Source organism: Lethenteron reissneri, chromosome 21 (assembly GCF_015708825.2).
Source record: "Lethenteron reissneri isolate LAM-NWPU_2019-01 chromosome 21, ASM1570882v1, whole genome shotgun sequence".
Lineage (NCBI taxonomy): Eukaryota > Metazoa > Chordata > Hyperoartia > Petromyzontiformes > Petromyzontidae > Lethenteron > Lethenteron reissneri.
In genome coordinates this window covers 10,337,563-10,359,028 of record NC_083799.1, presented here as the reverse complement: position 1 = coordinate 10,359,028, position 21,466 = coordinate 10,337,563, and the positions used below count along the sequence as shown (strand labels likewise).

The 21,466-nt window shown below is 44.3% G+C and overlaps 1 protein-coding gene across 1 annotated transcript in view; it reads right to left on the bottom strand.

Annotated features, from left to right (window-relative positions):
- The window catches only part of LOC133345207 (forkhead box protein J2-like), a 53,630-nt gene that overhangs the window by 15,717 nt on the left and 16,447 nt on the right, over positions 1-21,466 (bottom strand). Inside the window, 3 exon segments of the mRNA XM_061555760.1 lie at positions 1,362-1,445; positions 15,214-15,288; positions 16,543-16,856. Of these exon segments, the coding sequence (XP_061411744.1) occupies positions 1,362-1,445; positions 15,214-15,288; positions 16,543-16,856 (473 nt within the window).

Here is a 21,466-nt window from a genome sequence, read left to right as displayed (position 1 = left end):
GATTTCTGCTGCAAAGGAACTTTAAGGTACATCACGCCAGTACCGCAATTGCAGCAGAAGCATTATAATGCATTTATTGGCACACCTGGAGTGAAATTGCTATCTCTATGGCTTATTTAATGATGCAATGTGTATTTCACATCAGTGCAGTTCAGTGCAATTGAAAGGGAAAAACTACGAGATGGATCTATGATAGCGTTTATAGCCTTCTGACTGTAGCCGAAAAGATATAATTCTTCACGAGGGGGAAATATTGATATTTTACTGTACTTCACCCTGAAGATTAAACTCGCAGCCATGGTCCAGACTCACTTTACATTTCCAGGTATTTGAGAGAGTAATGTAGCTGCAGATATGCTGTGTTTGCATACTGCAGCCAAACCAAAATGATGTAAGAGCACTGCAGAGATGCATTTCAAAGTTAATTCACTTTTTTTCTCCTCACCAACAAAGCTCCAAACTTATCTTGAACAGCCTGGAACACACAATCTGTGTAAATCTACAATATAAGAGCGAGTTGTTCTTTGAATTAAATTTGGCTGAAGTAAACACAAAAACAAGCAGGTACATCTGAACACTTGTTATCGTGCACTCTTATGAGTCGAGTGCATCACGTATGCACGCTGATCACCGGTAGCCAGTGTGACCTATAGGGGAAACATTTAAGGGTATGTGTGTATGTAAAACTTATTTCGCACCGGACATAGCCAAACATGCTAATCAAAGATGCGGGGGAAGGACAAACTAAACACAAAAAGTAGTTCTAGAGAAAAATTCGTTTTCAATTTAGATTAAAAAGTGCATAGCTCCAGTGGCTTCCTAACATCAGAAGGAAGAGGGTTCCAGACAGCTGCAAAAGTGCATCTGAAAGCGCGTAATGCAGTGACTGTCTTTGTTCAATGGTTAGCCAAAAGCCTGCTCCAAGAATGACCGGAGTTTGCGTGATGGTCTATGCTCCTTGATGAGATCAGCAAGGTGTGTTCTCGCATCATACGGGTTTCTCTGGGAAAATCAACTCAGGTGCCAACAGAAAGAAAACCTCTCCTGGCTGAAATGGTCTCCATTTACCTAATCATAGCTATAGTCGTGTGAGCACAGCGGTTTAACTTTTTACAGATCCAAGCCAGCATGCCCCTACATATCAAAGTAGCAGAACCTTAGATGAAAATACCTTCATGTATGTTGAACTTCTGTCGCACCATAAGTAGCCAACCATGCTAAATAGGAGGTACTTTATATTACTGTAACATGTACAAACATTTAATATCATTCAATGTAACGATATCCGTTATGTGCAAGGCGCCCTTTAGTATGCTTAACTGGCGAGACGATGTGCGCGCATGCACGCACAGATCCTTTACCCTGTCATTTGACCGTGGCCGCTTTTTGGGTCTGGTTGATGAATTTTCATCCGAAGGATTCTGGTCGATCGCCCAGTAGGATCCCTGCGAGACACACACACACAAAAAAGTGATTTGATACATTGTGTACATTCTCATATCCACAAGCGTTTTGGCTATGATGATTGAATCATGATCAACTGGTATAACTAACAACAATTTCACACATTTCCTTCTCAGCATAACTCAAAAATCTACTCGTCTTGTACATTCACAAGGCTATGCCCATTAAAATGACAACAAGTGTTGGGAAAGAGCCTAGAAATATGGCTTAACTACAACCGAAGTATGAAACCTATCGTACAGTGTTTTGTTTGGGGCATGTGTTTTTTTATTACTGTAACAATGGCAGAAGCTTTTTGGGACAATGTTATCTAATTGCACATGATAATAAAGCACATTGACAAGTAATGCCTAACAGAGCTCAACGCTGGCCAATACCAGATGACACCACACCTGACCACCAATTCCTTCCTTCTGCTGAAGCCCACAATTGGCGAGTACTCAACACCTCTGCCAGCAGCTTTTTGCTTACAATCAGTGGAGCGAGATGCACAAGGAGACACACTTGAGTACGTACCACCTGACCCAGTGTAGGTTTGCACTTCAGGAATTGTTATAAATCTTGTACCTATCGATTGCACTGCTGTCTGAACTCATGTCACCTAAGGTCATCCGTGCAGGTGACCAGGCACTGCAAATGCCGAGGAGTTTACAGGCCATGACTCTCCCTGGGGGGGGTGTCAATGCATCATTCTATGCTCACAGCTATGACATTCATTACGAACACCGTGATTAGAAATGACTAAGCTTTTACAGAGAACCACTATGTTCTATGGAGCACATCCCAAGGTCTGCTGATGAGCGGTGTTTGTCTGTGGCTGCTCCCGTCATATGTAACTCTCTCCAGCTTCACGTACAAAGCATTCAAACGCCCTCTTGCTTCAGGAGTCAGCTGAAGGCGCCACACTTGGCACAGAAGGAACCGTGAGCTTATGCTCCACACCTCGGAGTGCACAGTTGAATAGCGATTTGTTAGTTTTTGCACGATATGTGCGTGTTACAAATAATTTTATTACAGCACAACAAGATCCATTGTCCATGCATACATTTACTTCATTAAACAACCACAACTGCACGAAGTTATATTGACGCTCATTAGGTTAGCATGTTTCTTTTTCATAATTATTATTACACCTTACTGCCAGAAGAAACAATTCCACAACTTAATTATGAAATTTAATTTGGAGCTTTCATGACTGCAGAAATTATTCTTTGGTTCTTTTGGTAATTTATTATTTGAACTTTATACGTGACTTTACCGAAAGAACCAAAGAATAATTATGAAATGTTAATGCATTTCAAATGCGTTATTTATGCATACGTACAATCAATGCAAAACTAGTTACCACTGGCCAAGACTAATTAGAGAATCTATCGAAATTGCGAGAAAAAAAAATTTGAACCGTATGGGATAGCTACAAACTTAGTGCGGCTTGGAACCGAATCATGAAATAATACATTGCTTAAATGCATGCCTATACAAGTGTAGTGACTGTGTATGTCACTGTGTAGTGCCAGGCTTACGAAGCCACGGTGAAGAACGTGTTGACATTATGTGTAGCCCGCTTACTGGGCATAGTACCAGCCCTAGCGGTGCTTGGGTGAGCGCTGGTCAGCGCGGAGGCACTACGTACAGTGTGCGGTGCGGGCTCCCGGTGAGGGAGCGAGAGGGAGCGTCAGCCAGCCAGGGTTACGTTGGGGCATGATACGCTGGTTGACCTGCCGACACGTGACCGGATGATATTGGAGGGGAGCCACCGGTGGACGGGGGCCGCTGGGCGGTCACGTGGTATAGAGGAGCTCTCGGGAGCCTTCGGGAAAGAGCTCTAGAGTTCTAGAAGGTGGGCGGGGCGAGGGGCGGAGCCAAGCCCAGGCCGATATAACGGGCCCCGTGAGGGGCTCGGGGTTCTTCGTGTTGCTGGTGATGAATGATCAACGTCAGGGTAAAAGAAGCCTCTAGCCACACGGTCCGGGACCCAGCATGTGGTCCAGGCCGGGATAGCGAACCGTGTCTAGTTCTGCACGTAGCGTGGCAAAATGGACATTCAACAACCAAGTGTAGGTTGTCTTATGTTATGTTGAGCTTACTGAAATAAATAGTGTTGCTTAGTTGGACTCACTACACAAGTCATCATACTTCAATGGAGATTACTAATTTGATGGCGGTACAGGCGCTGGTTGCGAGGACGGTACGCGTACCGCCGGCCCGACGGGAGCTCAGATGCTCGTGCCTCTTAGGCTGCGTCGACCATTTGCTAAGGAAAACAACATATAATTTTCAGGACCCCCCCCCCCACCCCTCGGTGGAGTCTGCCGGTAAAGAGAGCGTCCAGAGTCAGCGAGAATGATCGAGAAGGAGGGAGTGGCCTCGTGTTGATATAGAAAGGGAGCGTAGGTCAGGGTGATGTAGAGGTGTTACGGGAGGGCAAACAAACACACCGGGTGTGGTTATGCCCGCACGCGAAGAGATGCTTACATCCACGTCCGCACCGTTTAGACTGGGGGGCTAATACGGCGCTGGGATCCCCCACGGCCCCACCCCTCGGTGGGGGAGTTGCTATATAAGGCGGTGAGCCGGAGGGCTCGGGGTTCAGTGTTTAGCTTAAACCAGCGAAGCAAGAAGACCAGCTAGATAGGCCCTGGGACTTCCCTGGATCGCCATCCTTCTCAGGACCGACCAGGGCAAGCCAGTGGCGTGGCCCCGAGAGCCCAGAGCCGATGTTCTTCTAAGAGCCGGTCTGGGGACTCAGGGTGCCGTAATCCCAGCTTAACCAGAGCTGGATCAGCTAGCCTCCCCTAGCCCTGTAGTGGAGGATCTAGGAGTAGGCTAGCCGGGACAGATTGTGGGATCTCCCTGTTAGACGGGTGAAGGGGCCGATACCCCTTCAAGTGTTGTATATCTCAGCCTGTAATATACAACTGTAGTCAATAAATAAGTGTGCCTCTGACTACAGTCGTCCAAGTCTCCTTGAACCTACTACACCTGTACGCAGACAATAACAGGTACTGCTATTTTAATGCAATCATAATGTACGTTACCATATGAATAACCCAACCGAAAATGGATACCCATTGTAATTTATATGCATCCATCAATCCCCCCCATCCTTCGCACGTGAAGGGCTCACTTAGTTATGGCACCACATCTATCCCTCTATTTAAGGAACGAAAACAGGATTTCTCCACAAATCTGGCTGTGCGCCTGATGCTAGTTGTAAACTAGTACAGTATATTTCGATTTAAAGCTTTCGTGACTGCAGGGATTCATCTTCTTGGTTCTTTCAGTAAAGTCACATAGAAGGGAAATAATATAATAATAATAAATAAAATACAATTATCACGACGATTCGATTGCAACACAAGCAATCATCAGGTGTGAAAACCACACAGCCACTTTTATTTTCAAATTTTCTTGCTGTGGTTTTCACACCTGATATGATGATTTTCTTGTGTAGCAATCGAAACGTCGTGAGAATTTTATTTTTTATTTCTAATTATTTTATTATTTCCCTTCTACATGACTTTACCGAAAGAACCAAGAAGATAGTACAGGACAGTGTGCTGTACTAGTTTAATGACAGTAGAGTCTACCTGCGGTGTGAGTGGACTAGTGGCCATAGGAGGTAATGATAGGGGTCTCAGCTGTGAGTACGCAGGGACTGGTGGCTATGGGAATGATCGAGAAGGGAGCGTGGCCAGGTGACGGAAGAGGACAGTAGTGTCTGCTGGTGGAGCGAGAGTCTCGAGCCAGCGAGAAGGTTCGGGAAGGGGTTGTGGCCTCAGACCGTATACAAGGGAGATGCACAGGAGACTCGGGGCTGTTGCAGTGGGGTCTCCGCCTGTGTCAAGTGAACGTGTCTTCAATAAAGTGCCATCTCAAGAGAAGTGTGTCAAGTCGTCGTTACACTAGTAACGAATATGTTCTGTTTACGTGACAAACCTTACTAATTGGCTGTGTCAGGTGGTGGCGGGTTTAACGACACATTTATATATTTACACGATCTAACCCAAAAAAACCTCTTATGGATGATATTGGTTGCGAAAGGCGAAGTGTTAAAGCAATTGGGAAATCTTAAACAATTTGAGTGGTTACACATGACATACTATTACTCAAGCTGCAATAAACATAGTACTCCATTTGAACCTCATTTGCCAGTAAAAAATATGATAATTGTTTTTTACCCTTCTATCTGGCAACAAAACTGACACCTTTTTACAAGGAGTCATGTTTGCATTGACCACAATACCTGCGGTCGGAATGTATTGCGGTCGGAATGCATTATCAGAGTTATGTTTTTTGTTTGCATTATGACTGCAGGTATTGTGGTCTATGCAAACATGACTCCTTGTAAAAAAGGTGTCAGTTTTGTTGCCAGATAGAAGGGTAAAAAAACTATTTTCAAACATAGTACTGTTTTAAGTCGTTATTTATACATTAGTATTGTTATCTATAAAATTATTTTTTTGTCTGTCTTTCTGTCTCTGTGTGTCCGCCTTCCTTGTAAACGCATTGAACGGACAAAAGATTGGGTTTATATTTTAACAAAATACACTTGGTATTTCCTTTTGCCCTTAGTTCAATATAAACTAAGAAAATCAAACTTTGTATAATGTATAAAATAAAAAACGCCGTTTCGATCGCAACACAAGCGGTCGTCCTCAGGCGAAAAACATATAATCCAGCAGTGGAACTGCTGAACCAGCGAGAGAGCTGTTACAACAAGGTTATATATGTGGCAATGGGGAAGCAAACCTACAGGCTACAGTGAGGGAAAAAAGTATTTGATCCCCTGCTGATTTTGTACGTAATTTTAATGGTAGGTATATTTGAAATGAGAGACAGAATAACAAAAAAATCCAGAAAAACGCATGTCAAAAATGGATTTGCATTTTAATGATAAAAGTATTTGACCCCCTCTCAATCAGAAAGATTTCTGGCTCCCAGGTGTCTTTTATACAGGTAACGAGCTGAGATTAGGAGCACACTCTTAAAGGGAGTGATCCTAATCTCAGCTTGTTACCTGTATAAAAGACACCTGTTCACAGAAGCAATCAATCAGATTACAAACTCTCCACCATGGCCAAGACCAAAGAGCTCTCCAAGGATGTCAGGGACAAGATTTTAGACCTACACAAGGCTGGAATGGGCTACAAGACCATCGCCAAGCAGCTTGGTGAGAAGGTGACAACAGTTGGTGCGATTATTCGCAAATGGAAGAAACACAAAAGAACTGTCAATCTCCCTCGGCCTGGGGCTCCATGCAAGATCTCACCTAGTGGAGTTGCAATGATCATGAGAACGGTGAGGAATCAGCCCAGAACTACACGGGAGGATCTTGTCAATGATCTCAAGGCAGCTGGGACCAGTCACCAAGAAAACAGTTGGTAACACACTACGCCGTGAAGGACTGAAATCCTGCAGCGCCCGCAGGGTGCCCTGCTCAAGAAAGCACATATACATGCCCGTCTGAAGTGTGCCAATGAACATCTGAATGATTCAGAGGACAACTGGGTGAAAGTATTGTGGTCAGATGAGACCAAAATGGAGCTCTTTGGCATCAACTCAACTCGCCGTGTTTGGAGGAGGAGGAATGCTGCCTATGACCCCAAGAACAACATCCCCACCTTCTTGGTTCTTTTGGTAAAGTCACGTAGAAGGGAAGTAATAAAATAATAAAAATAAATCATAAGGTATAGGGTGGTTTATAGCAATACAGTATATAATTTAAGGTTGGGTTTATCTATGGCAGTATATAGTACGGTGTATGCTCGTGTGATGTAAGAGAATAAAGTTTAGATGGAAGCATATTATATAATTTTTACGACGTAGAATTGTAATGTATTACTTGCTGTTAGTAACTCAGCTTATTGTAGAGTATAGTAAGTATACTGATGGTGCTATGCAGTTTATACTTTAGTTTTCTACGTGGTTGTTTAGTAACTGCAGCTATATACTATTAACATTCCTTTCCTATGTTAATGCTACGCCCTGCACCCCCCCTTGGTGCTGTTGATCCTGCATAATGCATGGGCATAATATGACTATGAAACCCCCCCCACCCACCTCCCACGCATTTCCCATGAATATGCTAAATTCCTCTTCATATGCACATTATTTTTGTTAAGGCGCTCTTCCACCTCCAACCCAGCTTACATATAAGCTCCTAGCTTGGTAGTGTCTCATTCTTCACATGAAGACGGCTGCTTGCGTTGTAGCCGAAACGTCATGAGAATTATTTTATTATGTTTAATTTTTATTATTTTATTACTACCCTTCTACGTGACTTTACCGAAAGAACCAAGAAGATGAATCCCTGCAGTCACGAAAGCTTTAAATCGAAACCATCCCCACCGTCAAACATGGAGGTGGAAACATTATGCTTTGGAGGTGTTTTTCTGCTAAGGGGACAGGACAACTTCACCGCATCAAAAGGACGATGGATGGGGCCATGTACCGTCAAATCTTGGGTGAGAACCTCCTTCCCTCAGCCAGGGCATTGGAAATGGGTTGTGGATGGGTATTCCAGCATGACAATGACCCAAAACACACGGCCAAGGCAACAAAGGAGTGGCTCAAGAAGAAGCACATTAAGGTCCTGGAGTGTCCTAGCCAGTCTCTAGACCTTAATCCCATAGAAAATCTGTGGAGGGAGCTGAAGGTTCGAGTTCCCAAATGTCAGCCTCGAAACCTTAATGACTTGGAGAAGATCTGCAAAGAGGAGTGGGACAAAATCCCTCCTGAGATGTGTGCAAACCTGGTGGCCAACTACAAGAAACGTCTGACCTCTGATTGCCAACAAGGGTTTTGCCACCAAGTACTGAAGTCATGTTTTGCAGAGGGGTCAAATACTTATTTCCCTCATTAAAAATGCAAATCAATTATACAATTTTTGACATGCTTTTTTTCTGGATTTTTGTTGTTGGTATTCTGTCTCACTGTTCAAATAAACCTACCATTAAAATTATAGACTGATCATTTCTTTGTCAGTGGGAAAACGTACAAAATCAGCAGGGGATAAAATACTTTTTTCCCTCACTGTACCTTCAGAGATTTGTTCATGAAGCCATCCAGATATATAAACAGTCACAACTTCAACAGAGAAGATGGGTACAAACTGAGCAATCACTGAAAGGACGTTATTAACCAGGTAAAGTCTTAACGGACTGTGATGTTTCCATCCTACTTGCCTATGTCAGCAACTCGTGGTTGCCCCTAGCAACGCAAAAAACAACTTCCCGTCGCCTAGCGACGACGGAAAGTTCTATGGAGGAGCAGCGGCAGTCTCAACAGCAAACAAACAGCACAGGTTGAGGAAACTCCAGAGCAGCCTGCATGGAGACAATCTAGAGACTGCACAGTTCCTGCTGCAGCAGCACAGGTTGAGGAAACTCCAGAACAGCCTGCATGGAGACAATCTAGAGACTGCACAGTTCCTGCTGCAGCAGCACAGGTTGAGGAAACTCCAGAGCAGCCTGCATGGAGACAATCTAGAGACTGCACAGTTCCTGCTGCAGCAGCACAGGTTGAGGAAACTCCAGAGCAGCCTGCATGGAGACAATGCAGAGACTGCACAGTTCCTGCTGCAGCAGCACAGGTTGAGGAAACTCCAGAGCAGCCTGCATGGAGACAATCTAGAGACTGCACAGTTCCTGCTGCAGCAGCACAGGTTGAGGAAACTCCAGAGCAGCCTGCATGGAGACAATCTAGAGACTGCACAGTTCCTGCTGCAGCAGCACAGGTTGAGGAAACTCCAGAGCAGCCTGCATGGAGACAATCTAGAGACTGCACAGTTCCTGCTGCAGCAGCACAGGTTGAGGAAACTCCAGAGCAGCCTGCATGGAGACAATCTAGAGACTGCACAGTTCCTGCTGCAGCAGCACAGGTTGAGGAAACTCCAGAGCAGCCTGCATGGAGACAATCTAGAGACTGCACAGTTCCTGCTGCAGCAGCACAGGTTGAGGAAACTCCAGAGCAGCCTGCATGGAGACAATCTAGAAACTGCACAGTTCCTGCTGCAGCAGCACAGGTTGAGGAAACTCCAGAGCAGCCTGCATGGAGACAATGCAGAGACTGCACAGTTCCTGCTGCAGCAGCACAGGTTGAGGAAACTCCAGAGCAGCCTGCATGGAGACAATCTAGAGACTGCACAGTTCCTGCTGCAGCAGCACAGGTTGAGGAAACTCCAGAGCAGCCTGCATGGAGACAATCTAGAGACTGCACAGTTCCTGCTGCAGCAGCACAGGTTGAGGAAACTCCAGAGCAGCCTGCATGGAGACAATCTAGAGACTGCACAGTTCCTGCTGCAGCAGCACAGGTTGAGGAAACTCCAGAGCAGCCTGCATGGAGACAATGCAGAGACTGCACAGTTCCTGCTGCAGCAGCACAGGTTGAGGAAACTCCAGAGCAGCCTGCATGGAGACAATCTAGAGACTGCACAGTTCCTGCTGCAGCAGCACAGGTTGAGGAAACTCCAGAGCAGCCTGCATGGAGACAATCTAGAGACTGCACAGTTCCTGCTGCAGCAGCACAGGTTGAGGAAACTCCAGAGCAGCCTGCATGGAGACAATGCAGAGACTGCACAGTTCCTGCTGCAGCAGCACAGGTTGAGGAAACTCCAGAGCAGCCTGCATGGAGACAATCTAGAGACTGCACAGTTCCTGCTGCAGCAGCACAGGTTGAGGAAACTCCAGAGCAGCCTGCATGGAGACAATCTAGAGACTGCACAGTTCCTGCTGCAGCAGCACAGGTTGAGGAAACTCCAGAGCAGCCTGCATGGAGACAATCTAGAGACTGCACAGTTCCTGCTGCAGCAGCACAGGTTGAGGAAACTCCAGAGCAGCCTGCATGGAGACAATCTAGAGACTGCACAGTTCCTGCTGCAGCAGCACAGGTTGAGGAAACTCCAGAGCAGCCTGCATGGAGACAATCTAGAGACTGCACAGTTCCTGCTGCAGCAGCACAGGTTGAGGAAACTCCAGAGCAGCCTGCATGGAGACAATCTAGAGACTGCACAGTTCCTGCTGCAGCAGCACAGGTTGAGGAAACTCCAGAGCAGCCTGCATGGAGACAATCTAGAGACTGCACAGTTCCTGCTGCAGCAGCACAGGTTGAGGAAACTCCAGAGCAGCCTGCATGGAGACAATCTAGAAACTGCACAGTTCCTGCTGCAGCAGCACAGGTTGAGGAAACTCCAGAGCAGCCTGCATGGAGACAATGCAGAGACTGCACAGTTCCTGCTGCAGCAGCACAGGTTGAGGAAACTCCAGAGCAGCCTGCATGGAGACAATGCAGAGACTGCACAGTTCCTGCTGCAGCAGCACAGGTTGAGGAAACTCCAGAACAGCCTGCATGGAGACAATGCAGAGACTGCACAGTTCCTGCTGCAGCAGCACAGGTTGAGGAAACTCCAGAACAGCCTGCATGGAGACAATGCAGAGACTGCACAGTTCCTGCTGCAGCAGCACAGGTTGAGGAAACTCCAGAACAGCCTGCATGGAGACAATGCAGAGACTGCACAGTTCCTGCTGCAGCAGCACAGGTTGAGGAAACTCCAGAGCAGCCTGCATGGAGACAATCTAGAGACTGCACAGTTCCTGCTGCAGCAGCACACGCTGATGAAACTCCAGAGCAGCGTGCATGGAGATAAGCCAGAGACTGCACAGTTGCTGCTGCTGCTGCAGGATATGCCGAGGTAAATCCTGAACAGCGTGCATGGAGATAAGCCAGAGACTGCACAGTTGCTGCTGCTGCTGCTGCAGGATATGCCGAGGTAAATCCTGAACAGCCTGCATGGAGATAAGCCAGAGACTGCACAGTTGCTGCTGCTGCAGGATATGCCGAGGTAAATCCTGAACAGCGTGCATGGAGATAAGCCAGAGACTGCACAGTTGCTGCTGCTGCTGCAGGATATGCCGAGGTAAATCCTGAACAGCGTGCATGGAGATAAGCCAGAGACTGCACCGTTGCTGCTGCAGGATATGCCGAGGTAAATCCTGAACAGCGTGCATGGAGATAAGCCAGAGACTGCACAGTTGCTGCTGCTTCTGCTGCTGCTGCAGGATATGCCGAGGTAAATCCTGAACAGCGTGCATGGAGATAAGCCAGAGACTGCACAGTTGCTGCTGCTGCTGCAGGATATGCCGAGGTAAATCCTGAACAGCGTGCATGGAGATAAGCCAGAGACTGCACAGTTGCTGCTGCTGCTGCAGGATATGCCGAGGTAAATCCTGAACAGCGTGCATGGAGATAAGCCAGAGACTGCACAGTTGCTGCTGCTGCTGCAGGATATGCCGAGGTAAATCCTGAACAGCGTGCATCAAGACAAACCAGAAACTGCATTTACTGCTGAAGCATGGGCTAAGGAAACGCTGTTTTTGCAGCCTGCGGAAGCGAGATTCTAGCTCCTTCGGAGGGCTTCTCGGCACCTCGCCCGTCACCCCCACCTGATGTTCTCTTCTTCCCTCCCCCCCCCCCCAAACTGCAGATACTACCGACCCTATTGTATGTAGCGTGTGTAGGTATATATGCTTACAAAATACACTTTTTTTGGGGAAGGGGGGTGAATTTTTTTGGGGGGGGTGGGGTTGACAATTTTTGTAAACCTTTAGTATTAACTTTTTTACCCCGCATCTGAGTGGGGGGGGGTCCACTTTCTATAACTTTTTTTGGGGGGGTAGGGTTTACGATTTTTGGAAACCTATTGGTTCAACTTTTTGATTCAGGCCTTCAGAAAGGCTCTTATAATTTAGTTGACAGATAAATGGACAAACAGAACACCGGGATTTAAGAATAGATTAGTATGTGTTGTATATGTTATGTTTTTTTAAGAGAAGACAAGTTTTGAAGTATATTTATACGTGTTTCCCCTGGGAAAAGCCGAGCACATCCTGATAGTATTGTAAGTCTAAAGCATACCACAAGCTTACTTTGGACACTGTGAAGCAATCTTAAACCAAACATTTATATTTCCAACCATTTACCAAAGCTCCCACAGCATTGCACTCAGCTGAAGCAAGAGTTGCTGGCGCTGGATCCAGAGTGCACTTCGGACAGTCCTGGATTTTTTTTTAACGGGGAGTGGTGGCAATGGTTAGTGCACTGTGCTACAAGCACTGCAATCTGGGTTACATTCCGGGCTGCGGCTAACACAATTAGCAAGTGCTATTTTGACTGTTCCTACTCCTCCTCGAAGTCAACTCAGCCTTATGAGTACCCCATGCAGTGTTTAAACAACATAACATGGAGAGCAAAGGCAGCAGAGTGTCGTGGTGGCCACACCATCCCCTTGGGTGCCATGCTGACCTTCAAGATGCTCGCTCACAGCACTTTCCTCGACAATCTATGTAGGCTACTCAGGAGGTCTTTGTATTTTGTTTTGGCTTTTATGCACGAGCTGCCACCATTTCAGGCAGGAGTTGAGAGCTGGACTATGTCCACCATGCAATACACCGCAGTGGTGGAAAGCAGCGACTGTCATTACAAACGAGTTGAGCAGCGACTGTCATTACAGATGATTAGTGCAGCTCCATGACGGACGAGGCAGTGCTACTCCAGGCACGGGATGCACGGTCCGGCGACATCGCACGCCAACTGGGAACTCCACCGTATGAAAGTGCCCATGCAGGGCTAGAAGCTAGGCCCCGCATCTGCTGTTGCAGCAGCTGCAACATTTAATGAAAGATAAGTATTGCGTGTTCTCTGCTTGCATACAATCAGTCACTACAAAATCTGGCGGCAATAACTGGTTTGTATCACCTGCAACACGTGTCGTTTTTTATGCACGTGTATATAAAACTAGTTCATAAAGCCTGTCTTCACCAGGCAAACGTTTTCAATATGTAGAACTAATTACCTGTATGATTTGTTTACAATTTTTATCTACGATTAACGATGACTCCAAGAATGTGTATTTTTCCCCAAAAATAAATGTGTTGATGGCTTAATTCAACATTTTATATTTAAAAGGCATACCTATCAGAAACTGCTTAATTTAAAGATTCCGTTTTTTTATGAGAAAGAACAAAAAATAACCAACTTAGTACTCTACAAGGGGAAGCTCCTATCTTTTACCTTTTTCGAATAATTCTGATTTGAACATCATAAATTGCGTATTTTGTCATTCAAGAACAATAAAATATAAAACAATGGCTCTTGATTTAATTATATTTGCTGTTTATCGCTCTATCAAAGGAAAAAACGAAATCTTATATTTTGAACGGTTTCTGAATGCCACGCACAAACATATTCATGGGGCACTTAAAATTGAGATTTGGAGACATTAAAATAAAAAAAAATTCGGATTTTCAGATTGTTCATGTAGTTTTGTGTCCTAAAAGCTACCTATGTACCAAATTTCAGCTTTATACCTTGTCAGGAAGTACCCTAGAGGTTTTTGAGACACAGATTAAGGTTTAAATTTATATAGGTCATTCTCCAGCAGATGGCTGTCAAGTGCAGTTGTGTTTAAATAAACACAAGTGGCATGTATTAGCCGCATCGAATATTAGGCTGCGCAACTGTGCGAGTAAGTGAATAAATTTGTAGTGGAGTCACATGCGATACGCTATTGCAAAATGGAATCCAATAATGTGCCGAGATATTTTTCAGTGCCAACACATCCCAGTTTGAATTTCACTGGCTGTACAAAAAGTGGCTTTTACCATTTGAACGTGTGCACAGACATAAATAGGACCGCCAGCAGTTGATACTTCACGTATATATTATTTGGCGCGAAATCTGTCACAAACATGTTTTGAAATAATTTATGTAAATATTATTATGTTTGCATTCTACTGTACACCCATCACTGAAACTTCAATTAAAGCAAGATAAAGTTACTGTTTAAATGTAGCTTATTTTTTTTTTATCAGCGTGACTTGCGATCATAGTCCAAATGACAAACCTAAATGTTTTCTATAAATACGAAAATTTGAATGTACCAATTTAATTATGGTTATAGCTTCTGGACGCAGCACTCTCCTTGTTAAAGCACAATAAATCACAGTTGGGATGATGCGCGTCCTGATTCGATATCAATCTTTGGGAAAAAGAAAAGTTTTGCAATTTTGAGAAATAATATAAAAAAAACAGTAAGAACAAAAATATAGAGTGCAGAAAAAATATACTCCTGCATAGACATTGTTTTCTGTGTCCGAAAAAAACATTCAGATGAATCATTGTGACTTGCTACAAATGCCTAGTCCAGCACCGGTGTGTCATTAGTGTAAAGATGAATCCCGCTAACAATGCTTGTAATGAGCTCATATACCATCTCCAATAGCGAACTATTGTTGCCAACCACGAGCGCATAAATGCTATTCAAAACGAGTGACACTAATCGACGAAGCCAGAGAGCCGACAGCCCTTCCCTTTCACAGTGCATTACAAAGGACGGTGCCGAGCGCCTTTCTACTGTGCAACCTATCGCACAGCTCCAGTCCTGGTTACAAATCTGCCTTGACAAACAGACAAGTAGAATTTCCCGGTCATTCGCCAATGTAATAATTTAAGGGGACAGTTACAACACTTAAAAACATAAAAATACACAGGGACGCGGCAAAGAACGCGCACATGTAGTATACGCACACGTGTATGTACGAGGAATGAAACCGTTTCAGAGGAAGGCCATTGCAAATATGTACCCCCCAAGCATCAATATGAATATCTTCATACAATAAACGTGAAGGGTACAACCTCACACGGAGAGACTTGCAACTTAATTACAATGTGGTGAAAGCAGTTATGGTTCACCTTTCCAGGGTCATCTCTTGAGCGAGGCACTTTGATGAAGCACTTGTTCAGAGATAGGTTATGACGGATTGAGTTCTAGAACGCGGCACACACACATACAACAACGGCACAATCGTCACTTCACATGCACACCAACGGCTGCCCACTCTGCTTTTATCAATCTCGTTGGTTCACAGAAATTTAACGGCTCGTTGAAGAACTGCTTTTTTATTTTACAAATAGACCCGGACTATGGAGGGTAATATTTTTTATTTTACTCAAGATCAGCCCTGCCTTACAAATGTATAAAGATTAAAAGCTTTAACTCAAATGATTGACTTCACATTAACTTAATGTATTCGGGTGGTAGTGGATAGATACACCTTTCTATAATTTTTTTACTCCTCCCTCATTATCAGGTGCAGGTTGCGCTCTGTTCCATGGGTACAAGAACAGGGTCTGCATCCGCTCTGCACGCAATACGGCTTCACTCCATGGTAAATATGAAATAATAAAGTGGATAACGAGCCTCATCAATGCACTCTGGTACGTGCGAGATTTGAGATTTTGGCATAGCAGAATGATGGTTGCTCTTGATCCCGGATAGCTCAGGAGCGTGGATTTTCACTTTCATAGTAACAGTGCAACCTTTAAAAATACATCACACAAAAAATGTATTCGCTCGATAAAGAATAGCAATGAGGTTATGCTGCCCATTAGGGAAAAGTTAAATAAACCACTCATCTCAACGGTAAAATCAGTATTCCTTTACAATACTTTGTGTGGCATATACAGGAATTATCAGTATTTTTTGTAACAATAAATCATTACTCAACAATGATTGTGGGGCACTTGGCTCGCTCACTGGTATTTGTATTGACAAATGTGCCACCCCTCCTCCCAAACAATTTAGTGTCATTCAGTTTATTCTATTGTATGTTGAACTTCTTTCGCACCGGACATAGCCAAATGTGCTAATCGGAGGTGCGGGAAACTAGTTCAAACCTATTTTGCCATGTTACAGGTTTCTAATGAAAGCTTGCAGTGGAGCCGATGGACTTTAGGTAAAACATGTTACGTAAGTTCATCCAGAACACGTGTACTTTCCCCACCGGCAAGAAATGCACCATTGATATTATTACACGTAAATAAAATAACCCACACAAGTCAACATGATATGGAGGGGATTGAGGGCCACGGCGGATGGCCTTTGTTACCAGTGATCCAGGACCTCATTGACATTCCAGTTCTGCATGCTATGGCCAGATTCTCCATTACTCTACTACCGACGCACACACACGCGCACAATTAAAACGTGCATGTCACCCTCACGCCAATCAAAACACACACCTTCCAGCCGATTCCAGCCTCCTTGTAGTAGGGGAAGTTGTCGCAGATCCACTGGTAGATCTCGCTGAGTGTCATCCGCTTGCGAGCGGAGCTGTTGATGGCAAAGGTGATGAGGTTGGCGTAACTGTAGGGCGGCTTGCCGTCCTTGCTGCCGGTGCTGCAAGCCTGCGGGCTCTCGTCGGGCTCGGACGAGGAGCGAGCCGCGCCTGCCGGGGAGCCGGGCGTTCTCCGAAGCGTACCCGAGCTCGAATCCGAGCCAGAGCCGGCGCCGGAGGCCGAAGCGGAGTGCTTGGACGCAGCGGCGGCTGCAGCAGCTGTAGTGGAGCGAGAAGAGACAGCAGTGTCAGAGGCACGCATACGTGGAATCTACACTCCCAAGAGGATACCAGAGACGTATTATTTGGCTGTCAAACAATAAGCTAATGCTGTCAGGGTAAAAGAGTTTGTTCCAGCCTCAATGTCTACTGCAACGTGCTACATTCAGCATGTGAAAGTCACGTCTTTTTTTATTTGTAAATTCACTTGCACGCAATAAAATACTTAAATGACAAATTTATTCTTTATTCTACACATGCTTACACGTATGAGCAGTCTGTTAGTCCACTGTATAAAACTACAGCAACAGACATTCTGGAATCCAAGACATAGCCCACAACCCATATTTCAGATTTTTCTTTACATTCCAAACTGATGTGTACTGCACTGAATTTGTTTTACACCTCCCACAGTACAGCAAGTACAAGGCTACTTGAAAATTAAATAAGCTGAAGGTGTGAGAAAGCCATGCTGTAGGCTAAATAAGTTAGTTTGTAATTTTAACTGTATGACACGCGTTAATCAGAATTGGAAGTTTATATCCTGAATAATCACTAATGGGCAAACTTGATTTGAGAACTGATATGTTTCAATGAATATAATACATTGCATAGCCATCAGTTGTGCATAAATATAATCGCTAAATTTATTTGTAAATTAAATTGTATTGTATACTGGCCTGATGATTTATGTATGGAACAAAACATATTAAGGTTAGCAAAGCTTGCAAGGTGAATTTCATTTAGTGCTGGGGTGCTCAAGCTGGCACCAGTGGACACAATGGCCAAGGTGATCTACAGAATAATGTTGAACTAAGGTGTTGAGAGCTAAACTGGGCTAATTGTGGTGCACGTGGCGATACGCAAAATACCGCTGCCCACCACTTCCTGCTGCTTGGGTGGCAAATGATGATACAACCATCGTCATAGTAGAAGAGGACTCCTTTAAAATACATAAGCTGGATTGCCAGCCAATTAACAGATACTCCCATATATTAGGGGATTCGTCGGTTGTATCCTTATAATGGAGGAACTCCAGATTTCAAGGATAACGAGAATTTTCCCAATTATAGGCATCAATTAATTGATGTGTACCAAGAAATGCGAGAGCAAAAACGCACACACGGATGCACAGGGACTCGCACACAGAAAATGCATTTTCATAGAAAAATGGTGCAAGTTATCAATATACGCTTTCTTTACAGATGCTTTCTGCATCTGTAAAGCTCAAATATAAAGGTGAAAGTATATACGTGCACGTGAAAGTGGTTTTGCTTTTTATTCGTGAGAATGTGAACCTCAGGATGGACAGACGGAATAATTCCAGGGCAAAGAAATAAGCAGCTTATCATGTCACTTCAAACAAGACTGTTCACTTTGGGGGTCTACGGCATAGCATCCACAGACCCCTAGAAAGGTTCATTGTAACCGGAAGACCTCTGGTTAAAAAAAATACACTGATTAACAGATGTTCAAACTATGCAAAATACCAAATGACATGATTGCAATTAAAGTCCATATCCACCGTGTACACAAATCACCACACGCTATTGAGCCTTGTACTGTAATGTGAACATTCAAATGTTGCTACTGTACATGCATAACCTGCAAATACGTACAACTGTCACTGCATGAGTTATCCTGGTGACCATAAAAACAAATGATGCATGTCAACGGCCTCTCACAGGCCTGATTCTTCATCATCATTAGGCATTGTCTATCCATTGGAGGACAAAGCCCCCCCCCCCCCCAATTCCATCACCATCCCTCAGTCCTACAATGCCATATCCTATCTCACTCCGTGCATTCAGCGATCTAATTGCTCTATTTCTGCACAATCCATCCCCACGGGTATGTTCTCTCGTTTGGCTGCTATTCCAACAACACTCATCCATTCGTCATCATTCCTTCTATAGTCTTGCCCAAGCCCACTTTATTTTTCTTCATAGTTCATGTGCAATGGTCACATTCATAACAGACACGGCAGACATCAGCCAGCTGTGAAGGCACTTGGCTTTCTTGGACTGAGTTACCACCACTTCTGTATCCTGTGCCACTGATGCAAGTCATTTCCAGCCAGCCAAACAACAGCTGTTTTGGGCATTCAGTTGCTGAGCAAGCAGGCTGCATGATCTAGCCATCTCAAGCTTCGTATCTGCCTAAGATAACGTGCGTCAATTTGTCCATATCTATCCGAGATATGTGGGCTGCTAATGTAATTCATGCTTATTAAACCAAAAACAAGCGAAATAGAGCAGTGGCAGTCTAAACATTTATAACTGGCTTGTGTGGTTTTGCAATACAGCCTGCATCTTCGCAAACACATTAAACATTTTACCTGAATAACTGTCCAATTTGGAGCCAAGCCCAGAATGCACCATTTTGCACATTGATGAAGTATGGGATTTTCTTCACCTCTTGGCAATAACCACCCAAACCATTCGTGAAGAGATGGTGGGAGATAGTCTTTCATTGCATCTTGACATGTGCCATGCGGTTTTTTTTTATGGAGTTGGCAGCAAAGACTTGTCCATGGCCAACCAATGTAACTAGAAAAGCATGGGATGTTAAGATTGCCCAGAGAGATCAGGGAAAACTGTTTAAGAGAAGTGGACCACTGCCACCATTTAAATCAAAACAAATACAATGATTACCTAGAAATAAGTTGATCATCGATTGTCCGGCGCAGCATTATCTGGCTTCCAACATTATCTGGTGGTCCCTGACCGATCTGCCAAAACTGGCAAAACCGGTCCAAATCTGTACCAGTCCGGCGATCGTCAAACTCATGTAGTTGAAACAAGAGCGTAATAGGTACATCACCCCATGGAGAGTCTTCGAGATTGGAGTGGTAAGTATGGTACAGTAACTTTTTATAGTATATTTATGTCTACCTTGTATGTTTATTTATGCCAAATTCAAAGAGTAAACTCATTTAAAACACAAAAAAACACAACACTTAAAACATGTTATGCAAGAATGTGCAAAAATAAACTATTTTAAATAATGATGCCATTCTCCTGCGTTTTTGAAAATCCGGCACCCACTTCACCCCAAAGCCGCCGGACCATCGATTATTTTATACTTTACCTTGCAACACAGCCAGTGGATGTTAGCACACATTCTTTGAAGTGGCACACAATAGTGCAGTACTCGTGTTTTACCTTACACATTTAATAGTTTATGTTGTTAAATTGCTTAATGCTGTCTACCAGTTGACAAAGACTCTGGTCAGACTCTCTTTTCCCATCATGTGTTGCCTTGTTTTACTATTAAGCAAAATAATAAATCGACAGACATTGTCACATGTACACTGCACAGACCTTAGAAAAATGGCCAACATTCGAATCGTATTATAATAACGAACTACTTTTTGACACGTCATTTGTCACCTAAAGTGCACAAACAACTTGTTTTGAGGAGCGAACCGATTTGATTAAATGCCTGTTCACCGCTGTGCCTGGGGGGCATGCCGTCTAGACGTGCATGTGTTTGATGCAGAGTTGGAAAACCAAAACTGCTTTGGAGGGGTAGCCAGTGAATGCAATCGGGGGAGGGGGGTGCTGTCGTCAACACCGACGATTCACACTGCACACCACTCGTCTTCACATTGGCATTGCAATCCAGAGGCCACATTTTTATTCTTTGGGTCTTTCGGTAGTCACGTTGATAGGTTCAACGAAAATAACAAAAAACTACGACGTTTCGATCGCAACACAAGCAGTCGTCATCAGGAAAAGAGGGTTTAGCTTCGAAAGGCAAACTGTTTATAATGGTTTGAAATGGGCGTAGCCCAAATGTCAGGAATGTGAGCGACTCGATCAGATGAGCCTTCTTGTCTCGAAGTTTGCTAAAAGATCTAATAGTTGTGTGGAAACCCTCCCCGTAGAGGCGGTTAAATCTTGACTTAAAGCTTTCATGACTGCAAGAATTAATATTATTTTCCTGATATTCTTTTCCTGATGACAAACGCTTGTGTTGCGATCGAAACATCGTAGTTTTTTGTTAAGACCCAAAGAATATGAATTCCTGCAGTGACTAAAGCTTTAAGTCAAGAGAGGCCACATTCCTCATGCTGAAGATGATGACTATGCTGCAAATGTTCATTAATTTACTACGATTTTATCGGGAGCAGTGCCCATGCAAATATAAAACCGTTATCACCTATGCAAGCAGAATTATATAATATTTTGCTGCTTTCTTTTGATGTGGCGGCGACACGCTTCCAAACTCAAACATTACAACGTTCTGAATTTTTTTTACAAAATATTATAAAGTTTAACATGGCAAAAGACTCAACGAATATAGCTGAACGTCATCGTTTAATAATTTCTGGTCAGCCAATAACCTGACAGATTGTGAATATCACCCTGCATGTGCTATCTCGTCAGATCTCAGAATCTAAGCAAGGGCACCACACGGTGGCGAGATGTTAACTCTCTCGCCAAGTATACACAAGAGGTCTGTGGGCTCGATCCTGACCCTGACGCCTCTATATTTGGAGTGTGCATGTTCATCCCACGGTCACGTGGATTTTTCTCTGGGTCGTCCGGTTTTTCCCTCGACATTTAGAAACATGCGTTTAGAGTATTTTGCTGCTATCAATTTCA